This window comes from Candoia aspera, chromosome 2 (genome assembly GCF_035149785.1).
Source record: "Candoia aspera isolate rCanAsp1 chromosome 2, rCanAsp1.hap2, whole genome shotgun sequence".
Lineage (NCBI taxonomy): Eukaryota > Metazoa > Chordata > Lepidosauria > Squamata > Boidae > Candoia > Candoia aspera.
Genome location: NC_086154.1, coordinates 206,303,821 through 206,321,929, shown reverse-complemented (window position 1 = coordinate 206,321,929; position 18,109 = coordinate 206,303,821). Strand labels below are relative to the sequence as shown.

The 18,109-nt window shown below is 38.1% G+C and overlaps 2 protein-coding genes and 1 pseudogene across 4 annotated transcripts in view; all 3 read right to left on the bottom strand.

The window, feature by feature from the left end:
- SECISBP2 (SECIS binding protein 2) overlaps window positions 1-8,605 on the bottom strand; it is a 33,599-nt gene extending 24,994 nt beyond the window's left edge. The window contains exons 1-4 of one of the 3 annotated variants that reach the window (XM_063295244.1): window positions 8,474-8,605; window positions 3,504-3,649; window positions 1,076-1,319; window positions 8-176 (exon numbers count right to left, since the gene is read on the bottom strand). In XM_063295244.1, the coding sequence (XP_063151314.1) occupies window positions 8-176; window positions 1,076-1,319; window positions 3,504-3,649; window positions 8,474-8,503 (589 nt within the window). In that variant the 5' untranslated portion in view covers window positions 8,504-8,605. The remainder of the gene's footprint in view (window positions 1-7; window positions 177-1,075; window positions 1,320-3,503; window positions 3,650-8,473) is intronic. The other 2 variants (XM_063295245.1, XM_063295246.1) reach the window with 2 other exon arrangements.
- On the bottom strand, window positions 4,905-5,001 carry LOC134492628 (U2 spliceosomal RNA; annotated as a pseudogene).
- Window positions 8,606-10,741: 2,136 nt separating the features above from the next.
- On the bottom strand, window positions 10,742-13,084 carry CKS2 (CDC28 protein kinase regulatory subunit 2). Its single transcript, XM_063296719.1, has 3 exons — window positions 12,921-13,084; window positions 12,059-12,186; window positions 10,742-11,167 (listed from the first exon to the last, which is right to left on the bottom strand). The coding sequence occupies exons 1-3, from the start codon at window positions 12,977-12,979 to the stop codon at window positions 11,115-11,117; spliced, it is 240 nt and encodes a 79-aa protein (XP_063152789.1). The 5' UTR covers window positions 12,980-13,084; the 3' UTR covers window positions 10,742-11,114.
- Between the last annotated feature and the right edge of the window lie 5,025 nt (window positions 13,085-18,109).

Below are 18,109 nucleotides of genomic sequence, written 5' to 3'. Positions count from 1 at the left end.
ATCTCACTATGTATTCTGGCCTCTTTATTTCCAATCATGTAAATCACTGTACCAGATTTAATAGGATTTCTGCTATGCAGAGCAATATAAGATGAATTTTCTGTTGATCTGCTGGTAAAATCACTTCCATTAGGCCTTCTATTCTCCAATCTAGCTTCATTATTTTTCAGCCATCTCTGTACAAAATAACAAAGAAAAACAATACATATTCCAAGATGATTTTCCTAAATTATTTCCTTGTTTATTCCACTTATATCCTGACTTCACATTTATTAAAATACAAACAAAACAAAATGAACGTTAAAGAAAAACACAGACTACACCTAAAGGAAAGATACTGCCAGGAGAACCTATTTCTTACTGGGAGTATTGCAGAAGAGGGCCCTTCCACCTATATCTAACAATCAGGCCTTGGAGAGAGAGGACATACAGCTGAGCCTCTCCTGCAGATCTTAATATTCAGACATGTTCATATCAGGAAGATGGTTTCTCAGATAGTCATCTAAACATTAAAACCTTAAAAAGGGTTAATACCAACTCCTTAACTTCTGCTCAGAAAACAAACTGTAGTAATACAGATCCAGGTATATGATTCAAGTAATGGTTAGCAGCTTAGCTGCTGCATTCCGGACTTCTTTTCAATGATAACTCTATGTAGTGCTCTTTGTAACAGATGCATTGAAATTCAAAGCATGAATAAGTGTTACCAAATCTGATTGCCTTATGAATGGTCACAGCGGACCTAATTGTGCAAACATGCTCTTTAACACAGCCGTAACTTGTGAATCCAATGATAGCTAAGGATCAGAAAGGATCAGAAAGTATGCCAGAATGAGGACCCCTTTTATTCAGCTGGAATGCAAGGTCATCCACTGCAAGCTAAACCTGAATACCCAGATTGGGGTAGCTATTAACCAATAGAACATCCATCAGGTTTTCATTTAGCTGATTAGTTCATAATCAGCTGAGGCAATGTTCAACAGCACTGACTGCTTCTTTGGAGTTGGAGAGCAAGAAGCAATAGAAGGAGAATACAGAAAGACAGAAATTAGCTGTATAAACTGTCATCACTTACCCTGGAAAAACATGCACCTTCTTTTCTGATGAAAGAAGCCTGTTTGGTGTACCCTCTACCCTGTCTAGTAGAGCTGTTCTGACTCTGGAAATTGGAAACTGCATATATATTTGGTGCGGCACCAAGAGAATAAGAAGAATTGGTGTACTCCTCAAGAGAAGTACAACCTGTAAGATTCTGAGATGCACATTGGGAAAGACAGGTGGAGGTATCCCATGGTACATCTTCAATATATAGCTGTTGTCTTAAATAAAATAAACATATTGATTTTTAGCAGAACACATTATTCATACCATATTCAAAACCAATATTTTACAGTAGAAAAATAATCGCATTGTAGAAGTATGTTTTTATTCAATACCATTTTATGTGTGGTATTTGAATGCAACAATTTATGAACCAATTGTTATAATGTAGAAACATAGCTTTATAGCTTTCTAAAGCTGTAAATAAACTTAGTTTATTTTGCTAAGTGTCCTTTGAGGAGGAATAAACATAAAATGACATAAAATATGAAATCAAAGATGATTAACTGAACTCAGAAATACATGTTTTAGGTTACAGATGTAGAATTTCTTCCATAAATTGCAAGCAGTAATATACTGAGAAAGGGAAGAAGGTAGCTGGAAAATATGAAGTGCCAGAAGTTTAGATTTCTGATCAACTTATAATGGAACGTTATAATGAACATCACAAATTGTAAAAGTATCAGCATTTATCTTTAGGTGTTTGTTTTTTGGAGTGACTGACTTTAAATAGAACAGGTTTTTCCCTTTAGTGATTAAATGGTAAGCTATACTTTTTTTCCCAATAGTAAAAGAATCTAACAATACAAAGGAATTGATAACTCAGAGTTTCTCTCTGTCTTCAACTATCTTCTTTCCATTTAAGCTCTCTTCTGCAAAATCATTTTACAATGTTTTTAGATCTGTGGATATCAGTTTATCCATGAACAATTCATAGCATGTTTTAAAAGAACACATTTCATTCTTATATATTAATTTTATTAATAGTCACTGGTTTACTAATAAGCACCATATACTACTATATGATTAATACAAAATATTATTGTAAAATTTTACAAAATCTCTGCCATAGTAGTACTTATTGCTTCATACTTTGATTAATAGTAAATATTGTCTTTTCCAAAATAGACTGATCACACATTTCCAAAAGCTATTCCTTAACATCTGGAATAATATCACTTTATAAGATAGGGTGTTTTTTTCCCCTTTTTCTTTCTCAGTTTGTTTGGGTTTTTTATTTCTTTTCTTTTTTTTGTTTCTATTAATTGTTTTTTTTAAGTTTAAATATTTTTGTTAATTGTGTGGGGTTTTTTAGTGTATTTAGGTGTTGTGTTAATTTTGTGTAATTTGTAAATAAAACTTTTAAAAAATCATTCTAATTGAGAAATAAATAGAAACTAACTGGATAAATACATGGTAGAAATGAAACCTGAGATCCAATTTGGTGTAGTGGTTAAATCATCACCCTAGAACCTGGGAGACCATGTGTTCTAGTCCCACCTTAGGCACAAAGCCTAAGCGTGATCTTGGGCCTGTTACTCTTTCTCAGCCCTAGGAAGCAGGTAATGGCAAACCATTTCTGAAAACATTGCCAAGAAAACTGCAGGGACTTGTCCTGGCAGTTGCCAGGAGTCAAAAACTGACTCAAAGACACAAAATAAATAAATCCTATTAAGAATGCAAGTAGCATTACTTGGTCTACAAGTGAGAGGGGCCTGTATTGCAATGAACCTGCAGTATGGGTTACAGAGATGATCAGTCCAAATTATAAGATAACACGACTCAAATGACAGTTTAGTACTTGGGGGGCCTTGTTTGCAGTTGAAATCAATATCCTAATCCAGCCTTCAGAGTTAGGGATGAAAAATTAGCCCCGATTTCTACTGTGTAAGAAAAATAGCCACATGCTGTTCAGTTGTAGGCATTTAAATGTATACATACATTACTTTGTAATACTACGATTTTTAATTACCCCCCCCCCAAATAAAAGAAACTTTATTTATTTTGGAGTGGTGATGGGAACTCACATAGTAGGGTTAACATAAAGTGCAGTGCAGTATAATTTCCCATACATTCTAATGGGACATTTCTAGTAGCAGATAGAAGAATTCAGGAACAAGAAGCTATTCTACAGATAATAAAAGTAGGACATTTAGGGATAAGAAAAACTTATCAACTTTAAAATGTCCTATGAGAAATAAATTCAATGCTGTAGTCTAAAATGCTGAAATAATATATCAATGATGTCACTCAGAGTTATTGTTGAAACGGGGAGCCATATAAATTGCTTAAATAAATAAATAACCAAATAAATGTAATTCACCAAACCACTTAGAAAACTAAATTCAGGATCTTGGGAAGTTAATAGTTTTCTCAAAAATGAGATGTAAAAGAGTACATACTTATCCACTGGTGGCTCCTGAATATATGGGTAGCACGTAGTATAATATCCAGGAAAGACACATGCTTCTGAGGGTTCTGACCATGCCACTGTTACTGCTGCAAATTTGGGGACAAATGGTTTGACCTCTGCTGATAACTTGATGCCCTGATATACAAAAGAGTTTTTAATTATATTTACTTTGAGATTATCCACAATAAGTAAAAAACCCTATGTACATGAGAGAAAAAAAATGATTCTTCTGCTCTTCAAACAAGTATGAAGAAATTAAAGTGCCAACTGTATATTCAAAACTGCATCAATAATTTAATGGCTTAAGCAAATAGTTGCTTTAAAGATATGTACATATATACATATACCTACTCATCTAACACTATATTGCATGGAATACAAAAGCTGGTTTTCTATCAATTTCAGTTATCTCTTGAAATTAACAGCAGCAGAAAAGACATTATTGGCAGTACAGACACAGTGCCTTTCTATCTTTGCTATTAAATGAAGTTAAAAGACTCTCTATAGGCTTTAAGTCCACACACTTCCTCCCTTTCCTCAATCTCTCTTCTTTTGCAGGAATCTCCCTAATATCCTTTTACCCTAGTTAAGTTCTTGCATTACAAGTTTAATTACAAGTCAGATGTAATTTAAAGTAGAAGAAGAAAGAAACATTTGTGAAAGAGGAAACATGTGTCCTTGTTACACACTCTAATACCTTAATCCTAGTATATGTATCTGTGTCTATGTAGGCATGCATGTTTTTGTATATATGTGCGTGAAAGATAGAGTCGGCATAGTGTAGCAGTTAAGGTGCTGAAGCTGGCTGGGTGACTTTGGGCCAGTCTCAGCCCTAGACTAGGAAGTCAAAAAATATCTATCTACCAATCCGCACCGAACCACCCAGGTAGATCACGGTCCATAACCTTCAGTGAAAAGGCCTTCATCCTGCATTGGCTTGATTCGGGCTGAAAATAATAATACACATACACACTGTAGTACCTCTGCACTGGCCCTGTGTTGTCTCATTTATAAAGGAGAAACCAAACTGAAGCAAGGGATTCAGCTAGCAGTCAAATGCATGTTCACTGTGCACCCTCTAGTGGTTATTTACGCAGTTCTAGAGACACTACAGGAAACTTAAGGTTTCCGTTCACAATATTAATTATTTATTTTTGAAATTAATGCAGTTGCAATTTGGCAAACTTACCCTGATTACTTAAAATGCATATTTAATCAAAAATTGAAACATACACATTAAATCTTCTTGCAAATATATTAAGCTAAAATCTTCTCATTGAATAATTTTTACGTTTCTCTGACAATTCCAATACACTGGAATCGTTAGTCATTTTCAAAATTTTATGACTTGGCATCACAGGTTTTGTTTTGTTTTTTGCCACTAGATCATCATGGTTACCCTTTGGGATGAAATAAATAATTCATAAATTAAAAAGTGGTAAGAACAGATACTATACTTGATCTTAGCCAAAAGGCTGAGAAGCAATAAATAATGTTTTTAAAAAGCCCATCCCCATCCAAGCAAAATATTAAATGTATGTACCTGTAATCACTCATTGTTCTATACTATGCAATGAGCCAAGATATTAAAGACTCAGTTATCATAAGCTTCTACAACATTCTCAATCATTACAGTAAATTGGTTTACTCTTGTCAGGAACCACAGTATATACTCTTAATGTGCTTGCAGATGTTCTGTTAAGCCATATGGAACCACACATTTTCTGGTTCCTTTTCCAAGTGGAATAACTGTCTCCAGTTTGTTCTGAACGTATTATGTTATCCACAGAATATTCCTAGCACTGCTAACCACAGAGGATGTGCATAAACTTAAATCATAAAAGCTCTCTTTGATTGGGAGCATCAGGCAATATCTTCAGACAATATGGCAAAGTTAAAGCAGAGAATACTGTTTCCTAGCTGCACTGTGCTGCTCAGGAGAAAAGCTAGTAAATGCAGATAAGCATACTAATGACCTATTGCATCATCTAGCTTTAATTTGTCTTTCAATATATTTTAAATAATCACCCATATACAGTATATGCACCACTTTCTATGAAATGCCAAAAACTGAACATAGGACATTTTGCATGCCAAGACATGTGTTCTGCCACTGAATTATAACTCTTCTCCACAATGAACATACAGGTCTAATAAATGGAAAAAGATATAATCCAGAAAAATAGTCAGAATTAACTCATACACCCATAAGAAATATTTCTTTTTCAGAGGAAATGCTATTTGCCCAAGAGTGGGGATCTATCTTCAAAGACCCATTAGGCAAAATCAAAGCAAGACTTTATCTGTAAAAGTAAACTGCACATTAAATTTATGTCACTGTTGTCTCTATATTTTAAATGTGTAAAAACAGGGCATTTCCTATTCCAGAAAAAAATTACATACTAGGATTAACTTTGTGCAGATCAGAGGAATCTCTTAAGCTTTTATGTGAGCCATACAACAGGATCAAGAACCTATATTTGGAAATACCTCTACTTAGAATTATTACTGTCAAATTCTCCTTCCCTTCTGTTCCATCCCATTCCATGAAGAATATATCTTGAGTGAAAAAAAATCTGGCATCTTAAAGGCTAACAGGCTTAACCCTGAATGAAATTTGATAAGCAAAATGGTCAAAACAGCCTGAGGAGGTACACCAATGTTTGTAAAAACTCATGCCACAATAAACCACCTAGTATATGTTCCAAATTATAAATAATTGCCATATTATTAGCTTTTTTTTTTAACTCAAGAAGACACTTTGGGCCAGTAATATGACTGAGAATGGAAAAGCAGCAAGAGAAAGTTAAACTTTTAGTGTGCTTTGAATCCCTTCAATTAAACAATTCAATCTATCCTGAGAGCCTGCCCTCTGGAATGACATTTTCCAGAGATCTGTGTAGCTCCTACTCTTATGATGTTCTGGAAGTCTTTAAAAAAATTGACTGTTTTCCCAGCCCTGGGGCAGGCTGTTTGTGGAGCCCTGTTTTTTTATGTTTTATGGAGGATGTTTGTCTGGACATATGGGATTCCCTTTCTATTGGTTTTTTTTTAATTGTTTCCTATAAGCATAAACCATCCCAGAGTCAGTTTGGAGTTGGTCGGCCTCTATATCAAATAAATAAATAACGTAGCCACTTCCCTACCACATACTATGTACTATCTTCCCAGCTTCTTGTAGTTTCATTCACAGAGCTTTAAAAGCATATATGAATTAAAAATCAGGTTCTATAACCCAATACTATTATATTTCTGAAGTATTATTCCCAGTGGTGAATTCTGGCATCTCTGCAAAGAAAAAGCAGGTTCCAAAGCGACAACTTTGTGACTGCTACAAAGCATATTGTTTGTTTGTTGTGGTCAATGACCAGTCAATGTTCAGAGGTATATCTTTTGAGACCAGTCATATTTACTTAGATGCCGCCGCCACCTTCTAGAATGCAATTTCCCCTCTCCTTGTTTAGTGACCCCAATTCGTTCCTTAAATTGAAAGAGAAATGGTTGCTAAGCGAACATGTGACTCTGAGAGAGGGGTTGCAAAGAGCACTGGTTGCTGCCGTCTCTTTCAGATAAAGTTCTCTTGTGCAGCTTCACCACGTTACTCTCACTCCAGTGTGCATTGTTGTCAGGCACACAAAATGTGGTCATATGCCTGGTCATTGGTGCATTGGTCAGAAAATGATTTTTTTTTAACTTCATATTTGCAAACAGTCACTAAAAGAGGTAGCTGCTAAATAAGGAGTAGCTGTATTATAGATTACATAATGATCAGAAAAGTCCCATTCCAGGCAATACCCCCTAAACTAAATGCGATTATTCTCTCTCCCTGCCCCTTTAAACAGATATGCCAATATTTTCAACTAGACTTCTTTTAACCAACAGCAGATGGCAGAACCTAGCCAAAATCCTGGAAGGAGACAATGGTAAACCATTTCTATATTACTACCAAGAAAATTATGTTTGCACATTCACATAGTTCCTGGGAGTTGACCTCAGTTTCAGGAAGCATTTATGCTTATTTTAGTCAGCTCATTTGAAATCATTTACATTTACAAATGGAATTACAATACTGATTTTTACTGTTTTATTTTGTAAGGTACCTTATATTGCCTTCCAGACAAGTCTTAAAAGTCAAATAAATATATTGACTGAATAAAACAGATTCCTTTTATTGGAAAAAGCACTGAACTTTAGCTTTTTGTGGGAGGTTTTGCCATTCAAATACAAGAGTGTCCTTGAAAAACAAACAAATGGAGAAAAATGGCAGCACTTCAAGGACTGCTTTAGAGAACAGAAATTAGGTGCAAGGCCATTACAGGTACTGACAAAAAAAGTTCAATAGGCAAGATTCATTTGAACTTTAGCCATCTTGGAGGTGGAATGGAATGGATTAATTTTCTGTAATGATAATGGCTGCGGTATATTTTCTACCTTCACAGAACATTTTAACCACAAACCGTGGATAACCAACCACACTGGCTGTATTCAAATAACTTACTAAACTAAAACGAATTAACATTATGGTTTAACGTGACCTATTTTGTTTGGCTTCGGGCTTTCCACTGCAGTTTGTTAACTATGATTTAGGGTGTTGTGAAAACAGACTCAAGATGTGCCTTCTTAAAATGCCATTGGCTGCGCTCCCTAGAACTTCACTTCTATTTGCTGTGCGGTTCCTCTTTTCCTTCCACAGAAAACGAACAACCCCCCACCGGAAATTAAAGGACAGTCATCTACACGTTCACTTCGAAGCACCCGCTAGGACGGGTACAAGCGACGTGCTTTACCAGGAAGAAACCTCAGACACGGGCTTCCTTTGCTTTGTCTTTACCGGGATCGCGGGGGGAGGGGAAATTCTCACTGCCGGTTACATAACAACGGCCAGGGAGACTTAAAGAAAAGCCGGTCTTTATTGTCACTTCTCCGCAGACCCAGCCTGATCGCCGTTTCCCCGCTTACCTCACTGCCCGCTTCCCGTTCTGAAGTCATGGCGGGGGAAAAAGAAAGGGGCAATCAAAGGTCAATGCCTCGTTAACGGCGACTTCTACTCTACCCTCCACCACAAACCCAGCTGGCGCGCACAAAAGCCGTCGAGGTAGCGACGCTTGAGTCTATCGGGCCCATGGCCAATCAGCAGCGGCATTTCCGTCATATGACGGTTGTCATGACTCCAGAGGCAAAGAGAAGATTGTAGGCGGAAGTGTTCGAACGTTCTCTCGAGAAAATCGCGCCGGCTCATTCAGCTTCAGAGAGGGACCCACAGAGCGAACAGTCGTGAGAGTCCTTGGTACGCAATGCTGCGAAAGGAACTAACAAAAACGTTGGTTTTCTGAAACTACATAAAACGCTACAGTATTATCCTATTTCTGAAAATTTATTACTTCCACAGGCGCCTCTTTTTCTTTCAGAATTAAGCCACATAGAACCCTATATTGCTGAATTGCCCTGGAAAGCTGCTCTTTCATTTGGCACTTGATATTTAGCAAGCTTATATACATGTATTAGTAAGATCTCATCTATAGTTAAGTTTGAATTTTCTAAAAAGAGGACATTCTGGGGAGCTGATTGCCTTATCTAATATTTTAAGTATATATTTCAACTTTTACTTGGGGACTCAGGATGGCTTTTACATGCAGTCTCCCTCATTCACTCTTCAACAGTTCTGTGAGAAATTGTATTGCATGAGCTCTGGATGAATGGGGATTTGAGCCTGAGGCTCCATAGTCAAGGTTCAATACACCTGGGCACAAATACACTCAATACAGGCACAACACAAAGGACTTCAGATTAGTTCAGAAAAGAGGATCAGTACATACCAAATGCTCATGGAAAACACTTTAAAATAATAACACAGAAAAGGTGGCAGTACTCACACCTTTTTTTTTAGTTCAGTCTTTTAGTAAAGGGTGAGTTCCACCAGTAAGCTCTGAAGGTGAAAGATTGAATCATGGAATTGTACAGTTGGAAGGGACCATAAGGATCATTTAAGCTCAACCCTGTATGATGTGCAAGAAAACCAGCTTAAAAATTTCCAGTGGAGAATCCACAACCTCCACAGGTAGCCTGCTCCACTGCTGCAGAGATCTGTTAGGAAGTTTTTTTTTTAATATTTAACCAATATCTAGGTAGCTGCAACTTATAGCTATTTCTGGTCAGTTTCTGTGGCCATAGAAAAAAATTTGACCACCTTCTCTGGCTTCCTTTTTTGTCCCTGAACAGAGCTATCATGCCTCCCCTCAATCTTTTTTTTCTCTTGACAACCCAAGTTCCTTCAGCCCATTTTCATAAAGCATGTCCTCAAGCCTCTGTACAATTTTCACTGTCCCCCCGATTCCAACTTATCAATATCCTTTGGGAAATGTAGAGCCCAGAAGCACACATGGTATTCCAGATGTGATTGCACCAGTAGCAAAAGGAATGACAACATGCATCCCCCCCCCCAAAAAATGCTTTTATATATTTATTCACAGCGCATCTCACTCAAGGAACGACTTTAAATGCAGGCCAGGACTGTTAGCTCTTCTAGTGGGTATCTCACATTGCTGACTCATGTTCAGCTTATTGTCAATGACCTCCCCCAAGTCCTACTCAGATGTAGTGCTTTCAAGCTATTCCTACATTTTTTCCTCCCTAAATGTAATACCTTAACAATTACTCCTGTTAAAGGTTATCTTGTTACACTCAACTCAGTCTTCCAACCTGTTGAAGTTTGAAATTGATAAACATGGTCATGGAATATCTATTTTTTAAATCTCCAGGATCAGATGAATTGCACCCTAGAGGATTTAAGGAAGTTGGTGTACCTGGCCAAACATTTATCCTTGAGAAAGTGTCGTATTACTGGAACAGAACACCCCAAATCTCAAAAAGGGGGAAAAGAATTCCAGGAACAGTAAGACCTGTCACTCTAACATAAGCACTGGGGAAAATTCTAGAGATCATAGAGCAATTGATCCATAAGCATCTTGGAAACAAGTCATTACAAGTCAGTAAGGATTTGTCAACAAGTTTTGCCCAACTTTCTCATTTTGAGAGATGGTAATTTTCTTAATTTCACAATAGGTGGTATTTATGACTAGCTGATCAATCAGGTAATCTCAGGGCTATAGGCTGGAAAATAAACAAAAGACCCTAGAAGGCAGCTGCCATTAAAAATAAATATGGACAGCTTTTCTTATATAGAATGGAAATTATATTGAGAAAATCCATGAAACACATAACAAGATCTAATTTTAAAAACAGGTTTATTTCATCAGACCTATTTTAGGAGTTGAAAAGCCACAGGATGAATTGCTCTAACAGTTATAGAAAGATACATCACTAATATAAACCAAAGATCATTGAAGATTTTATAATCAACACATTACATGTAAGTTGTAAACTTTATTGAACAAAATTGACAAGAGCAAATAGGCACTTGTTAACTATGAGAGTTCAAGATCATAGCAGCCAACTTAGTTTGCATTTTACTGAGCTCTGTTGCTGTGAATAATACAGCTCATGCACAGGTAATGACTTATTTGTACATTTTTCTCAAGTATTCACTGAATACTACCAACATATATACATTTATACATAAAGTTCCAGAAATTTAGAGAAGTTATTTTTGTTGGCCTTTTGGAAGTGGTCTTCTAAAAAGAAGGATATGTGGTTCTGTAAAGAGAAAAATAGAAATTTATGACTGTTAAAGCTTATGCTTGCCAACCGTGCAGATTAAACCCATTCCTTTATTACCACTGCCATTGTAATTAAATTGGGAGGGATAATCCTTCGATTATGTAACATGAGCCACCATTCCAGCATGTTCAAAATAAATTGTGAAGTCACAGCACAAAGTCAATAATCGAAGCGAATATTTGTATCTCAGAGTTGAACTGTGGAGTCCTTGGTGCTCTCTGAGCCTTGTTGTTTTCTTGCAGACGTTTCATTGCCAGACTAGGCAACATCTTCAGTGTGAAGGAGTGGGCCTTGCTCTCCCTCTTCGCACTGAAGATGTTGCCTAGTCTGGCAATGAAACGTCTGCAAGAAAACAACAAGGCTCAGAGAGCACCAAGGACTCCAAAGTCAACTAAATATTTCACTATAAAAACATTTATTAAAATTAAAGGTATGGACTAAGGGAGAAGAAGAGATAGCGTAATGAAACAAAATCTATTCTAAATATTCTGTACCAGTTATAACATGATGTTACAACCAAAGTTTACTTCTCCAAAGTGGGGACTATAAAATTCAGCTCAACAGGAATGTTTTGACAGAGAGGTAAGGAAAAATCAGTGGCAATATTGCTTTCAACCTAGGAACATATACATTTAGATTTTCCCCTTCAATTCTGATATGACAGGAGAGGGGAGAGAAATTGACCACAGATGAATTGCTCTCCATCCAGTATTTTATTTATTTATTTATACACACACACACACACACATATACACAATTCAGTAGTTTACAAATACACCCCTCAGTTCACATCAGCGCAACATTAAGTCTATAGCAAAAATATTTTCTAAAAATGTAACATCTGCATTTATTAATAATTCCTTTTACCTGGTTCATGAATCATATAGTGGACCCAGCCAAGACTTTGCTGAACACCAAGCCTTCTCCATTCTTCTTCAGTCATTAGATGTGTTTTAGGTACTTGCTTTGAGAGCTCTCTTGGTAGCATCACATGCCTATCAGGATTAAAATGTATACATCACATTTAACTCACAGAAAATGCTTAGGTTTGGCTCAACATGGGTAATATAAGGAAGTTTTCTATAAAAACTCACTGCCTTTAGGAACTGATTGAAATTATTTAGAAAATTGTGCCAATATTTCACTTAATCAATAATGGCAGCATTCAGATGCTTTCAAAGTAATGTCCAATTTAATATTATGTTAAATTTCCAGTTCCACAGAGTAGTTCTCAACATTCACACCATGCACAATAGAGCTACTTCTCCAAATCTAGAAGATGCACGAGAAAGCCCCTTTAGTGCAGCCAACGCCCACTCAGCCATGAAGTTCCCTGAGGGTTACCCCTTGATGAGCCATTCTTTATTTTTATCTTCCCACCGGCGACAGTTCAGGTGGAAGGAGAGAAAAGGCACTATGAAAACGTAACGCAGTAATAGGCGGTTATTTTAGCAGTGTCTCAGCTCTTTTGCTGGTGGCTCCTATAAAACTAGCACCGGAGCAGAGAGAGATAAGAGCTCTCAGGCATTGATGCCGCCTTTCCCCAGTACCTCCTGAATAACCTCTGAAGCCCTCCTGCTCCCCTTTTGTTACAAGCTGCTGGGGCGACCAACCGCTTGCCATTTCGCTTGTATCTATCGAGGCAAAGACAAATGAAGAGATCGAAGCCCGACTTCAGCTATTTCCCTCCCCCACCCAAACGAAGCAACAAGTCTCCCCGTTCTCGTACCGGTATTCGTAGTTCTCGTCGAAGTATTTATCCGAATAATAAATCTGCTTATGAGCCATTATGAAAGGAATGACGATGGCGGCGACCGCAGCAGTTCTGTTCCCAGCGAAATCGCCGTCCGTCCGCAGAGCTCGCCGCTAACCGACTGCCGTGGAGGCAGCTCAGCGCCCGACCCAATTTGAATCCAACATCTCAGCGCTGATTGGAAGGGAGCCCTGGACTAATCGGAGCGCGCGCTGTCACGTGACCGCGGCCTGTTGCTATTTTATTCTCTTTTAGGTTTTTCTCCGTTTCCACCAATCAGAGAGCGCAGACGCCAAGGCGCGGAGTGGGGCGGTGAAATACACTTACTTGCAAAGTCCAGACGTCGCCTACTGGGAGCGGGCGAGTTTCTCCTGTCTCCCTCTCTCGAGGAGGGGATTTTCGAAGGGTCGAATATCTCCTGCGGGGTGGTGGCAAAGAATTGTTACAATTTTCTATTTTTTTACCGCTGTTATCATAATGGCTGCTTTTTGCACATTGCTACCATTCTTTTGCATATTTTTTCAGGACAATATTCTGCCCGCGTAGTTTGATTCTTCGGCGTGTGTAATTCAGAATTTAGTAAAACGAATTCCTGAGTTCAGAACTACAATCTAAATGGGGTATTTAAAAAAAACAAAACAGCAGCCACATTCTCGAACCAGTAATACTTCGGTGAGTAATTTCAGCCGCTTCCTAAACCCAGTGAGAGACAGATTTGCATGTAGGATTTTCAGGAGTTCTTTTTTTCCTCCCCATTTTTTGTCTCCCGTTATTGAATGCACTGAAAGAGGCAAATGATCGGAGTCTTTTGGAAGTTGGGGGTGGCTGCTGGAGCCCAGTTCTCACCCCCGTATCGGTTCCAAAGCCTCTGCGACCAGAATGCCTTCAACTCCGCACTGATGAGAGTTTATTTAAATCTTCCTCCCGCAGACGGACCTTTAGTCGCTGGGAAAAGGTGGCTCAATCAGCCTTCCTCAATTTAGTGAGCTCTGACGGACTACAATTCTTCTAATTCCCAGCATTTGTGAATGATGGGTGTTGCAGCCAAATACTTTGAGGGCGCTGGTTTGGGGAGGTAGTCTGCTGACAAAATTGTGTACAAGTTTCACTCTCGCTGTTTTTCTAAAATGATAAGAGTAATTTCCCACTGCTTTTTGTACTAGTGACTAGTTATCTATCTCACCAGGCAACAAAGCAGGCTTCCTACACAGATCAGTGCAGCTGCTTTAGGAGACTGAAGTTATTCAATAAATAAATAAATCCTAGCTCTTTTTTTTGTTTCTAATTTCTGGTTTATTATCAGTTCAGCTGAATACTTTTGAATGCTATCAGGCTTTTTAATGTTACAAAGTTCACACTTGTGTGTTGTTAAAATAATGTAATTTTTTTAAAAAAGTATGAGACCATTATCTGCTTGCTGGATGTTGCATGTACACAACTTTTAAACTTATCTAATCTGAATTTGATAACCTTTGACATGTAGTTTTCTTTTGCTGCCCACTCTCAGCTTTTTAGTCTGCTAGACTGTTCTCCAAAGGTCCGCATAGTTAAAGCAATGGTGTTCCCCGTAGTAACATATGGCTGCGAGAGCTGGACCATAAGGAAGGCTGAGCGAAGGAAGGTCGATGCTTTTGAACTGTGGTGTTGGAGGAAAATTCTGAGAGTGCCTTGGACTGCAAGAAGATCCAACCAGTCCATCCTCCAGGAAATAAAGCCAGACTGCTCACTTGAGGGAATGATATTAAAGGCAAAACTGAAATACTTTGGCCACATAATGAGAAGACAGGACACCCTGGAGAAGATGCTGATGCTAGGGAGAGTGGAAGGCAAAAGGAAGAGGGGCCGACCAAGGGCAAGATGGATGGATGATATTCTAGAGGTGACGGACTCGTCCCTGGGGGAGCTGGGGGTGTTGACGACCGACAGGAAGCTCTGGCGTGGGCTGGTCCATGAAGTCACGAAGAGTCGGAAGCGACTAAACGAATAAACAACAACAGACTGTTCTCCAGTTCACTGTAATACCTGATCCCATTTCTGTCAGAAATCCCTTTATGTTTATCTTTGCTGTCTTGCTGCTTTTGATATAGTTGACCACTGAACCCTGCTTGAATCCTTTCATTTTCTAGTTCACTCTTTCTACCCTTTTGCTGCTTTCTCCCTTTCCAATAGGGTCTCTGAAAAGTGTCTGTTACCTGCAGTGGCCCTAGATGACTTCAACCCCCCTGAACATGCAGTTTATGTCTGTAACCTCAGAAATTTCCACCCACGTCTGTATTTTTGACTGATAGCTGTTTTCAGTATATCTAAAATGAAATATTGTCCCAAACTCAGTAAGGCCAAACTTATTTTTTTAATCTTTCCATGTAATTTTTCTAAGCATGTTGCTTCTCCACGTAACAATATTTGAAAAAGTGGCTTTTCTCTGTTTCCTTTTCTTCCTGCATTCCACTTGTCTTCAAAGCTTTCTAGGTCCATATCTTCCTGTCTTAGGTCTTTACCCCTCTATTCAGACATGAACTTTCTCTTAGCTGTTCAAAGGGGTTCTGCTCACAAACAATGATTCTTTCTTCCTTTCTGCTCCTTATAGCTGCATGATAGCCTATGTAGATATTCACTGAAAAACAAAAATGAAATATGGAAATATGGAAGGAAAACTCCATGTTTTGCACTCCCCTACAGCTATTTATATTATAACATTTGTGTAGTACACATACTTCTCTTTTAGTTGTATTCTTGCAGTTGTTTATCTGCATAGCTTTAAAGCTTTTTCACGAAATCTTTAGCACAATCCCTAAACAACAGAACTTGGAAGGAAGTACCAGTGAATTCAGCACAGCATATTCCTTGGTAAGTAAATATATGTTTATAGCCTTGTAGCACTTCCATACCATTACTGTTTTTCCTCCTATACACTCAGAAACAGTTTGAAGCTGTTTTTATCCTCACCAGAGCTGACTTTGAAACACAGAAGAATCCATGAGCTGATCCTGGTGACCAGTAGAGGAGAAGAAAAAAAAATCTAATCAGACCATTGCCTTCATAACTATGTCCAAGAATTAACAAATTTAATTATGGCATTTGGTACTTGTGGCACAGAGTGGTAGGTGGCAGTATTGCAACCAAAACTCTCCCCAAGAAGTGGAAGCTGGATTCTCAGGTAGCCAGCTCAGGTTGACTCAGCCTTCCATCCTTCCGAGGTCGGTAAAATGAGTACCCAGCTTGCTGGGGAAGGCAATGGCAAACCACCCCGCTATAGTCTGCCAAGAAAACATCATGAAAGCGGTGTCCCCCCAAAGGGTCAGACATGACTCAGTGCTTGCAGAGGGGACCTTTCACCTTTTTTTCACTTTTTAAAAGACCTCAGCATTTGCTATAAGGTACTTTTCCTCTGCTCAATTTAAGAGCGACCTCCCCCAGCTGCAAACTCACAAGTGTGAAGTTATTCAAAGAGAGAGCTTGGAGGCAAGAGTTCCCATCAATAGAAAAATAGCCTGCTCCCAAGCTCCAGCATTTCTGGTCATAAATTTTATTCATAGTAGTTCTTAAATCCCATTTGAGTAGTTAGAAGGAAATTGGCTTAGCTATCTAATGGAGATGACAGCTGGGAATTATGGTTATGATGCTTATTAGAGAGCACAGAAATACTGTGTGGAGTTGCCCATAGTCTTTATCTTCTGCTGAATCCTAAATCTAACTTTATATCTTCAATTCTATTAATCTTCAAATCCGAATATCTTAATATGACCAGTGGTCTGAGATTTGAAGAATTCCTACACATAATGCAGAATGGATTATTACAGTATTTGTCCTAACAGTCAGGAATCACGCTGAGACGAGGAATAGGTCTCTAGTGTTTATTACTGCTACATTAGACAGAAAATCCTAACGAACTGAAGAAGCGTGGGAAAACCCAGACAGATAAACCCCAAAAGTCAAGGCGGGTCTGATCTGTGTCTCTTTGAATGGCTGCTCAACTCCTCACTACTACGCATGCGTTTTCCCCCCTGGATAGGGCCCCCCTCCTGCTCACCATCAGTGCTCATGACAGTATTAAACATGACAAGTTTTTTTCAGATAGTGTAATTATGCCCCATTTCTTTAAATATCAAGAAAAATTTCTTTATATTTAATATATTCCTTTAAATATACTGCAAAATGATGTCCAATATAGGGATCCATTCAATTTAAAATAATAATGGAAGTCTAGTTAAATACTTCATGTCAAAGTAAGAATTGTGATGAACTCTGGATATCCTAGACTCTGAATGAAATAGGGTAGCCAGCCTTCTCTAGTCAGGTCAGTGCTGAAAATTGGTTTAGGGTGGTTGGAGTAGGAGATTCTTTGTACTGTCTAATCCATAGGAATTAAAGATGTACCTAACAAAAGTTCAACATGCATTCCCTGGGGGAATGCCTCTAAAAATCTGACAAAGGGGCAGTTGATTCCTCTTACTCTGCACTATTCCAATGGCTGTAAGGAAACCTAAGTAATTTGGTCACAACGTTCTTAAAACTTGACAAGAAAGTTATCTGAATAGAAGAGATCCATTTTTTTCTGATACCAGAATAAGAAGAGATCATTAACATAACAGTAGTCTGGTGGGCTGGAGAAAAGTTGACATTGCCCTTTGCTTATTGCAAGAAATTTTATGACATCATGGATTCCTAGACACCAGATTGGGAACAGGAATCTGCTGGCATGTTAATGTGGTGAACTCTGTATCTTACATTGAGCCTGTATGTCACACAACTTTGGTCTGCCTTTAAATACCTTACATGGGTATAGACCTGAATAAATGCTGGCAGCCTTGAAAGTTCTTGCTGCTCAGAAATGGGATGTACCGGGATGTACGTGCCCAAGGCAATCTTATCCCAATATGCAGTGCAGTCAAGCTGTTTACCTCCTGTCCTTGCCTGGTATTTGTTTACATTAGTTTGCTTAAATACTTTCAAAGTTAATGGGTAAACATCTAATCACTGTGTATTGCAACAGATTTACAAGATGTTTGGCAAGATTTTAAGAAGAATTTATGTTTAAAAATCTACCATTAAAAAAAAAAACTGGCTTAAACAATATAGTAAGTTATATTTTACTCACAACTGGGATTAAAAGAGAAACACTAAATCTGCCCTTTAACCAAAATAAAATGCATGTGTAATATGAA

Excerpts from the sequence above, each read along its gene's own strand:
- CKS2 (XM_063296719.1), bottom strand. The coding sequence starts at position 12,979 with ATGGCTCATAAGCAGATTTATTATTCGGATAAATACTTCGACGAGAAC. Across the intron at positions 12,187-12,920 it reads GACGAGAACTACGAATACCG|GCATGTGATGCTACCAAGAG; the intron begins GTACGAGAACGG and ends TAATCCTGATAG. Across the intron at positions 11,168-12,058 it reads CTATATGATTCATGAACCAG|AACCACATATCCTTCTTTTT; the intron begins GTAAAAGGAATT and ends TTCTCTTTACAG.